The sequence below is a fragment of the Parasteatoda tepidariorum genome, chromosome X2 (genome assembly GCF_043381705.1).
Source record: "Parasteatoda tepidariorum isolate YZ-2023 chromosome X2, CAS_Ptep_4.0, whole genome shotgun sequence".
Lineage (NCBI taxonomy): Eukaryota > Metazoa > Arthropoda > Arachnida > Araneae > Theridiidae > Parasteatoda > Parasteatoda tepidariorum.
The window spans coordinates 46,991,483-47,002,488 of NC_092215.1; the positions used below are offsets into that span (position 1 = coordinate 46,991,483).

General features: G+C 29.1%; 1 protein-coding gene across 4 annotated transcripts in view; it reads left to right on the top strand.

The window, feature by feature from the left end:
• The window catches only part of LOC107457568 (serine/threonine-protein kinase DCLK1), a 66,170-nt gene that overhangs the window by 45,688 nt on the left and 9,476 nt on the right, over positions 1-11,006 (top strand). For 3 of the 4 annotated variants that reach the window (XR_006225519.2, XM_043045551.2, XM_043045550.2), the window contains exons 14-15: positions 4,803-4,883; positions 6,390-6,500. Coding sequence is in view for 2 of the 4 variants with exons in the window: in XM_043045551.2 (XP_042901485.1) it covers positions 4,803-4,883; positions 6,390-6,500 (192 nt within the window). In the remaining 2 variants the exon portion in view is untranslated. Of the gene's footprint in view, positions 1-4,802; positions 4,884-6,389; positions 7,371-11,006 lie in introns of all 4 variants that reach the window. The other variant, XR_006225520.2, reaches the window with a different exon arrangement.

Sequence of the window (11,006 nt, forward strand, 5' to 3'; positions counted from 1 at the left end):
ATTTTGCTTTTTTTGAAGATTATTTTCAATGGGACTTGAGTCATTTTGCGATCGTTGTGCATTTTATTTCGTCGAAAATAATTGTCGGGTTTCTTGTAAGTTATTTTCAGTGAGACTTTTTCAGCGATCGTTTGTTCTGCATTATTTCATACCATTTTTTTTCTGTCTGGGTTTGACGATTCTTGTCAATTATGTTTAGTAGACCTACTGTTACTCTGCGATTGCTGCACAATCGCTGTTATCTTAAATTTTTGTTCTGAACTTAATAGATCAACTCATTGATTTTTTTCAATTATTGTTTTTTATTTTAAGCGATACAATTTAATAGGGGTATTTTGTATTTAACTTTGTTATAAAAAGTTAGTTTTTTTAAATTTATTAAATGTAGTTAAGTATAATAATTTGATTGTTTTTCAACCAATAAATGCTCAGTCGTTTTTAATTATAAAAAAAATTAAAACAAAACTTACTTTTATTTAATTTGCTTTTATTTTTGAGAAAATGAAAACAAAGTTTTAAAAAAATTTGGCTATTAGTAAAAAAAAATTTTTTTTAATTAAATAAAAAGTTTAGTATTGTTTTAACGTTTTTAATAATTTAGCATTAGTACTTAAAATATTTTTTTAAAATTTTTATTAAAATTCTTTCAATACTTGTTTGTTTTATAATTTGTTCGATAGTCAGTATCATTTTTAAACAAATAAATCTTTAGTCGATTTTATTTTCAAAAATGAAAATAATAGCAAATAAGTAAAAATATTTTTGCATTTATTAAGTACAGAATTTGACAATTAGCTAATACTACTTTTTATTATTTTAAATAAGTAAATAAAAAAGGGTCTAATGTTGTATCAAAAGCATGTTTTTTTATCAACAAATAATGAAAAAAAAAAATTTTTTTTTTCTAAAGTGAACATTTCTTTGGTTTGTTTTCCACTTTCGTTTTTTTTTCTATTCTTTTAATTTTTAATGCATGTATGTTACAATCATTTAGAATCATTTGTTACATCTTAAATCATTTTTAATTTAAGAAAAATGAAATAAAGCTTGGGTTTGCCTTTACTTTGACTTCTTTTTTAATTTAATTGAAAAAATTAAGCAATGATATTGATGTCACAGTAGAATATGTTTCGAATTAATATTTTCTTTTGTACTAGATTTATTCCCTTTTTATTTATTTTTGATTGATTTAAAGATTTCCCATAGGTAATTTTTGAACAAATACATCACTATATTGTGATGTCTAACTGACGATGTATCACGATTTAAAATTTCTAACATTACCCAGTCCTAATAATAGTATTTGACAATTAAGCTATAATTTTAGTTATTTGGCTACTATTTTTGATAAATTTTTGTTCCTGTTCAGGCAACTATTTTCATTGTTTTAGGCAATTATTTTCATGCTTAAGGCTACTAAAAGCATCTATTTTTGTTCATTTTTTACTGTGGCAATCCTGCAGATATGAAATGGTTGAGAAATTCAATAAATCAATAAAAATAGAGAATCAACTTCAAAGCAAATTGGTATGTCCGGCAATCAAATAAAAAAAAATAATGAATAAGCAATTCATCAAAAAGCAAATCAAAGAATCAACGTATTGAGAATGAATAAAATTTGAAAACCAAAGAATTTGGTGATTTAATAAATTGCCAATTCTTTGATTTAATCAACATACAATCTATTAAATATATGTATTAGGACGTATCGAAAAAATCGAAATTTCTTAAATCTTTTTGCGGTAGTGTGGAAAAGATGTGAATTCCTATTATTAAAAAATGAGCGGAATCTTAAAACTCTGGGTTGATATCTTCTGTTGCCTCAATGGGCCTAAAGCTCCAAAAATTGGACTAATAATGATTAAAATACAAAAATTAATACCTAACCACAGATTTCGTTGATCGGTTTGAGGTAGCACTTAAAAGATACAATATTTTAAAAACAACTATAAAAATTTTTAGAATTACAAATTAATATCTTCTGCCGCCTCATCGGCATCTAATTTTGGAAATTTCGACGCATTTTGGTACTGTATACGCATTTACTGCTTGCACAATCGAGACAGGCGGGATTTTGCGCTCTGCCAAAAAAAGTAGAATAACCTTATTTTGAACCCAAGAAACAAATTGTCTCAAAATCAAATGAAAATCATTCCACTATATATGGCCTTTATTTTGATGGACGACATGACGAAATTTTAGCATCAGAAGCACACGAAGGCAAGCAGTTCCAAAGAACAATTGTAAAAGCTCATTACTGTATTCTGTCGGAGCCTGATTCTACGTACATGGGACATGTTACGCCTGTAAGTGGATCTAGTCTTCATGTATCTAATAGCATTTACGAATATGTAACAGGTGATTTATTGGACGATTTTAGTAACCTTTCTGTTCTCAGATGTGACGGCACTGTAGTGAACACAGGAGTGTTTGATGGTGTAATTTGCAGGCTTGAATTGAAACTTCAGAGACCAGTACAAATTACCAGTACAAACGAATATGTAACAGGTGATTTATTGGACGATTTTAGTAACCTTTCTGTTCTCGGATGTGACGGCACTGTAGTGAACACAGGAGTGTTTGATGGTGTAATTTGCAGGCTTGAATTGAAACTTCAGAGACCAGTACAATGGATTATATGCTTACTTCATTTCAATGAATTTCCATTACGACACCTATTTGAGTCCATTGACGGCAAGTCATCTGGCCCCACATCTTACACCGGAGACATTGGACGGAACCTCAAAGGATACGAAAAGCTTTCAATTGTTGCTTTTAATAACATTGAATGCGAGATGCCAGATATTGATCCCACCACTCTCAGTTCAGGTTAGAAATACTTATAAAACATTTGCACCGCCATTAGTTCTGGTGTTTGTTGTTCAGATATAGCTAACCGGGATCCAGGAGCATTGAATTTGGCTCGCTGGCTAACAACTGCTAATCGAATACTGAGGTTATATATATCTACATTAGACCCCTCAAACGAGTTGCTAACTTTAGTTGTATTCATTCCAAGAGTCTACGCATCCTCATGGTTCCGAATAAAGATTCATCATTCCATTAAAGATGGTACTAGACACCTGTGACATTTCATCTATTCCTCTCGCTACTTGCCTAAAAAGTATCGTGACGTAATCGAACCAATTATTTCTCGCAACGCTTACTTTGCAGATCCAGAAAACATGCTTTTGGCCATGTTAACGGATGAGAGGTGCCATATTAGGACCCTTGCAGCTCGGTGGATTATTAAGGCAAGGGAAGTTAGCACAGAAGGAAATTGTGTTTGCATATTCGTTATTCCTGCTCTTAACTTTGAAGCAGCAGACTATGTAGATCTCATTGACTGGCAAGCTTGTTATGTGCCATCGCCTCCCGTTCTCAGAGAGATCAGTTCTAAAGAACTTCTGAAGATGATAAAGGACGGTATGCCAATGGACTATTGGGATTTTATTAAATTTCCTTCACACACACAAGCAGTGGAGCAGATTGTGAAACTAGTTACTGCAGCTTCGGGAAAAACAGTTGGGCCGCTGAGCAAGGATAGATTGATTAAAGCGACACTAGAGTCCAGAAAACATATGTCAAAATTGGAGACAAACAATTATTACAAACAGTAATGCTTTTGTCATTCGTATGTTTAAGAGGTAAAATAAAGTCTCTCTTCCCATTAAAATGAAGTAAATGTAAAGTTTATTTACTTAAAATTTGGCCTTTATTTTCCAAAATTTTAAGGCGAGGCGGCCTAAGATAGTAAAATATTATTCTAAAATTTTTTATGGTTGTATTTGTTACAGAATAGCAACTTGTAAACACTATCCCAAACCGATAAACGAAATAAGGGTTTGTTTATTATTTTTTTATTGTAATGATTTTTAGTCTAATTTTTCGGCCCATTGAGGCGACAGAAGATATTGACCCAGAGTTTTGATATTCCGCACAATTTTTAATGATGGGTGTTCACATCTTTTCCGCACTACCGCAAAAAGATCTAAGAAATTTCGATTATTTTCGATACGCCCTGATATGTATATGCAAAGGAAAAATGAACTAGCCAATAAATAAACCTATGAATCAATAAATGAAAGAATGTATAAATCAGCTTATAATAAATCAGTTAACGAATCAGTAAATAAGTGACTTTGAGAAAAGAGATTTCATAAATAAAAAAAGATTCTATAAATTCAAAAAATAAATCAATGACTCAATAAAACTGCAAGAATCAGTGAATCAAATCATGGGATCAATGAATTAGCAAGTCTAAGACTCAAAAAATGAGAGTGTCAATAAATCATTGAATTAATGATTAATCAATGAATAAGAAAATTAGTGAATCAAAAAATATGCAAAGTGATTTATCAAGAAATTGGTGAATCTCTGCATAAGTGAACATATGGAGCATATCAATGATAGAGTAATGACGAATCATTAAATAAAGAATCAACAGATAAACACATAAATTCGTCAGGTAATAAAGTGAATGAATCAGTAAAGCAGCTTATAAATATATAAACAAAGTAATGAATGAGCAAAATGAAAATGTTTTCATTTAATCACATTAATGACTCAACAAATTCTCAATTAAAGAATCAATATTTTTGTTAAAAAATGGTCTCCTTCCTGCTCTCAATTACATATTAATATTATTGCAACTTCCAAAATCTCATTAATTTATAAAATCATCTCAGGGCAGATGATACAAAAATAAGTCTTTTTTTTCTCACGTTTTACGATTTTTTTATATAAATTTCTTTATTAGGAGTTTTTGAAGTGTTTATTTTAACTTTGTTAATAATTTTTAGGAGTTGATTTCAATGATGCTAAAAGTCGATCCACAAGATAGATACTCAGCTGCTGAAGTAGTAGAGCACCCTTGGGTACATGTGAGTATTCTTTTAAGTTAATCTTTTTAAATTTTATTGTTACACATTTTGTTTTATGGTTTACTTTTTTGATCAGCTATTCATTGACTTCAAAATAAATAAATAATTCCATTTCATTGATTTTCTTAGAAATACAAAGGAGTTCGAAATTACAAAATATATTGGGTGTAACATACTTCGGTAGTATTTATTTTTGTTGTAAGAAGAGAATGTTACAACTAAACTTTTTCCTTACCTGTGATATGCACTGGTCTATGACACCACTTGATATAGTATAAAGGATGAGACTGTATTGATGTCAAAGTTCGTTCTTGTTTTCATGATACCTTCCTAGAAGGGTTTAGATTTCCTTGAAAATTCAAATTATTACTAAACTCTCTCACTGGTTAATGTATTTCATGAGTGAAATTGTACAACTATGTGCACGCAGAACAAGAGTTTGATTCTCTTGAACTTTCATATCTGTCATTTTTTTAGTGAGATTGGCATTTACAGGTCACAAGCATTTTTAAGGTACATAAAGCTTATTTCAGCAAACACATTTTTCAGCAAAAGAGAAAAATATAGCGTATTTTTTACTGCTGATCCTGACCAAAACCTTAGAAGAAATTTAATGTTTCAGGGTATATTTTGATGCAAAATTTAGAATTTGGATTTCATTAATTAATATGTTTGCTCTCTTGAGATAATGGGGCTAAAACTAAAAATGTGCCCAAAATTTTGTGGTTTATAAATGCCATTAGCTTTAGGATATAAAGTTTTCTCAAATTTCTTATTTTTTCACAACTGTACGTGCAATATTTTTAAATAGAAAAATATCACACATATGGTCTATAAATATATCTTTTAAATACATTTCGATAAAATCATCAACTATGTTACTTATCTATTTGTTATATAAATTTCATTATTTTATGCTAGATATCTTTGACCTCATTCCATTTTTCTTAATGTAAATCTTTAATTTATGTTTTAAATTATTTTTAGTTAGAGAAAGATTATTTTAGTGTTCAATAATGTTAATGAATTTGCCTTTTAAGAAATTTGTGTATCTGATTTATACCTTTTAGGAGTATAATAACTAGTTAATCCTGGAAATCGTAACTAATAAATCTGAAAAAGCTATATAATATTTTATTACAATTTTAGGGTTTACTCTTATCTATTACTTAATTAAAAACAAATCACATCTTGGTTTAAATAGTTTTAACCGTTTCCAGTCTACTAAATATCTGTTAGTTCTATCAAATATTTATGCTTTTGCATTGGTATCTATTTAATCAGCGATTGAATTAAAACTGAATGTTGCATTATTGTTCTGGAAGAAATTTGTTTTATAACAAATCAATTCTAAAAAATTTTTAATAGTTTAAATACTTTTTTCCATTGTCGTTTTATTAGTTGGTATTCTGTTGCTGAAATTCAATAAGTTTAAATATATATTTTTGTTTGTCATCAATTTCTCTTTCAATTGTTGCTAAAGTTTTGTTTTATATTTATTTTTAGATGGATGTTGCTCATGACACAGATATGCAAAATGCTGTTTCTAGAGAAATTACTATGCATTTTGATCATAAACCTAAATCTTTAAAATCTGCTGGTGTTGCACTTATTGCTGTAAGTAGCTGATTTCAAGAGCTTGTATAACATACATGAAATAATTTTGGTCTAGTCTTCCATCCATTTAATATCCTTTGTTTAGTCATTAACACGTAATGCTAACAATTATCAGTTAACATAACAGATTCTTCTACAGTTTTTGAATAGTCATTTAATGTTTTTCCATTACCTAAAATTTTTTTTGCAATGAATGAAAAATTATGAAAATTCTTTAAAAAAATTTGAAGGAAAAAAAAGATATTTGACAATGAAAGTGGGGAGACTTTGTTCCTGACCTTTAAGTCCATTTACTTATACCAAGATAGTGTTGTTATAACACTTATATTAAGAATGGAAATCTTTGTGATAAATCATTTTATTTCCATCTAACATGCAAACAAAAAAAATTGTACAAAGTGATATTGAATTTTACAATTATTCTCAGATAGCATATATGCAGTTGTATTTTTCTAGTCTCCTAAATGTTATTTATCAGTATAAAAAATATATTATAGATATGTATGTTATGCCTCTTGAGTTTCAGCTGTGCATGTTGCTTTGTTAAATCTATGTTTCATTTGCTTATTCTAGTCATTTCAAATCTATATTTTTACTTTTATTTATATTATTACATTCTATAATCTTAATCTAAACATTTTTTAATCTTTCATCCAAATTGCACATTTTCCCACATTAGCTTCTCTTTAATACTGTTTTCAGTCTTTTTCCCCTGTATTCAATTTTTCCTATATTCCCACTCTCCTATTTGCATCTTTAATTTTCAATGCATATAAATAATCAACCCAGAGACTAGCATCAGATTTGTCTACAAGTTACCTGTCTATTAAAAACACTGCTCAAGAAATCTTTTTAATCAGAGCTCTTGAGGTATGTATTATTTCAAGTTTTGTATTTTGCTACCTGATAATTAACATATTTTGTGTATATAAAATTTTCTCTTTATGTACTCTTTAAGACCACATAAAAATAGTAGTAAAAGAATTCAAAATATAAAATTCTATAATAACAGAACTAAATGCCCTTAAAAGCATCAGATTTTCAAAAGAAAGAATGATTGAAGCAATAAAGAAAAAACAATGCAAATAAAATTTAAAAAAATAATAATGTGGCCACCGAAGCCGACGTCTTCAGGGATACCAGCTCCGGAAGCCATAGAACAAAACCTTTTCTATTGAGAGACTGGACAAATGTCAAAATTAGCTCTCTCAGTACCCTGAAGGTTTTGTAAAAGTCTAGGAAGAAATACAGAAAATCAAATAAGAAAAGAAATTTCAAACAAAATCTTGAATATAATACAATACAAAACATACATACATCTTGAGAATAAAATACAAAAGTGAAGAAATTAAAGCTCGCAGCAAGCCAGTCAAACAGCAATCTCACAAACTAACTAAATGTGACAGAAACATTTGAAATAAAAGAAAACGCTCGCTATAAAATGGGCAGTAGGAAAAAAGGTAGTAGTAAAAGTAGATTATGTAACAGATTAATATAATGCTCAACTGGGGCTGCTCAGTCAAGACTTTAATTTCGCCCCGTTAAAAAAATTAGTATTCCTCAATCATTTTCTTAATCAAAAAATTAACATTACAATAATTATAAGGAAAATCATTATTACTCAAATTATTCAAAAAATTATTCGCAGCCTCCCAAAAACTTTCAACATTATTGCAAATTTTTTTAATCCTAAACATTTGCGAAAAAAAAAAAAAAAAAAAAATTTTTTGAAAATTTTATTGCACAAATTAGTATTAAAGTTACAGAAAAAAATAACTTTAAATTTAAAAGCTTTTCGTTTATCAAAAACACCGATTTCAATTATTTTATCAACAATATCAATTTTAAAATCTAAATATTCAACATTTAAACAATTCTCATTGCTTTTTTTCAAAACCAAATCTTTAGGATAAATACTATAATTAAAATCATAATTATAATAATTAAGCAAAATCAAATCATCAATATATCTAAAAGCATTTAAATCGCTATACTCCAGAAATTTAGCTTCAAAAAAATGTAAAAAAATATTAGCAAAAGCACCAGAAAAGGATTCCAGTAATTTGTTTATAAAAATCTAATCCATTAAAAAGTACATTCTCAAAAAGATTAAACCTGCATAAATCTAACCAATAAGATTTTTCAATTTTCTCATTAATTAAATACTTATCATATATGCCACTACAAATTTCAACAATCTGAGCAGGTGGAATACTGGTGTACAAATTTTCAAAATCAAAAGTATTAATACTAGAAATAACATTATTACTAATATAGTCCAAAACATCAACGTTACTTTCTATAACAATATTTTTCTCTCTTTTAATTTTTAGTCAAATAATTTTAAGAAAATTAAAGAACTTTTTACTAATATCAGAATTGTAACAATTACCTATGCAATAAACCTAAATTTGACCAGACATTTATGAAATTTAACAATAGGAAATAAATATGGAAATGTAATCCTATTTAATTTTAATTTTTTACTAAATGCAATAATCCTTTTTTCAATAACTTTCTTATCTTCTTTTAATTTTAAATAAGTATTATTAGCATTATATTCTCCAATAATCAACTTTTTAAAAAAATATTTACACATAATACAAAAATTATTTGATGCTTTATCAACAGCAGTAACAATAAATTTATCTTTATGTATCTGGTATTAAATAAATTAAATTTAACTTTTTCAATTATTTTAGCTTTCCACTCTGAAAAACCCTCAACAGGCCAATGATATTTTCTGGAAATTTTTCCTATAAAAAAATCCCCCTGAAATCTGGTACCCCCTAAAGACGTCCGCTTCAGTGGCCATATTTTTATTTCATTTCGATTGTTTTTTTCTTCATCAAGATTCAGTTAAAAATTTGTGGTAAAAATTTGAAAATGAAGTGTTTTTGAGTGATAACAGCCTGCTCCATTATTTTTCTGTCCTTAAATTTTGGAACTCATTTTTTAATTAATGAACTCTTTTAAATTTTGGAACTCATGTTGATGTAAACAAACCCAAAAGTGTTGCTGGGTTCACAACTGTCCTTCAGAGATCTTTGAAAACATAATAGTTTTCTTTTCCTACAGAGTATTGCATGTCATTGCTGCATTGGTAAGCATGTCATAAGCTAAATAGAAATATCTATAGTTTTAATTAGTTGTAGCTTTTAAAGATCTTATTTTTATTTCATATAACTCTTTAATTGGGAAACTGTAATACCAAATACTTTTTTCTGTCGTTACTTGTGTGATTTACTTAGTTTAATTTACTCCTGATTTAGCAGAATTTTTAGATAGTGAAATGTAATTACAGTTTGTCTACAGTAAGAACTCCCCCCGCTACAATGTCTGAGGCCGTCTGCTGCAATGGAAAAGAGAATAGCGTATTTCAGATAGGGTTGCTTCTCTTCACTCTATTGACGACCTGACCAAAACCTGTCTTCAACATAGACCCCATTCCCTACTTGAAATAGTTATACCTTGTTACCATAGTCATTGCCACAGGTCCCGACGAATGGCTTGGGGAGTTCTTACTTTAGACAAACTATAAAGCTTTTTTTGATATTTAGAATTTAACCAACAACTTTAAGGGCATTCTTTTCACCCTACTATTAATCAATGCTACATAAGGAAAGTATCACTGGGCTCTGGTGGTTATGCCCGATTCACATCTCTGAATTAAGAAGGACTTCTAAGTTTTCAGAGTTGGTGTGTTTGCTCCTCTTTATTGCCGTGGCTACACCTAGTCTTGACAAAACTTCACCTAGATTTGATCTCTCCTAATGGCCTAAATTATGCAGCCTTAAAAAAATTAGGTTTCTTCAAAGGATAAAATTTTTTTACTATATCAAGAGGACTTAAAAAGTTGCGCAGTACTAAAATATTATAGGTTACCGTATTTTTCGGCGGAAGAGCCGCGGCGCTATCGAAAAAAAAGTTGTTTTTTTCCTACATGCGGCGCTTCCGATGCAGCGGCGCTTCCGACGAAATATTTTTTTGTAGCAAAAAAAATTGTCAAGGAAAGTTATTTAAGATGAAATAATTTTCTGAGAGAAAGACTATTAAAAAAAATTAATAACGAAGTCGACGAAATATTCGCCCGTATTGCGATCTGCTGCAGAACATCGCCAATTCTTAGCAAACTTTCGGCAGCAGCCTGTAAGAAAATAAATAAACGAAATAATAATTTTAAAAAAACATCGCATAAGGAGAAAATTTAAAAGGTATGCATCTTGTATCCACCCCCAGCTTAAGGAAAAATCGCAAGCTAGAAATCTATTTAGCGCCTTGGCAATTGTAATTTGAGCGAACAGAAAAGGAAGTATAGGACCCTAAATCCAACACTCACGGGACTGACAAAATGCCGAACTTCGGATCTCTTTCGGAAATTCCAATATGGCCCCCAAATATTACTATAATTCAATTCCACTGTTAATTTCAGAAAAACCAATAAATTTAGTCAAGTTTCGATCGTAGATTATGATGGGGTGAATTTAAAACTGGCCCATCTTAAGA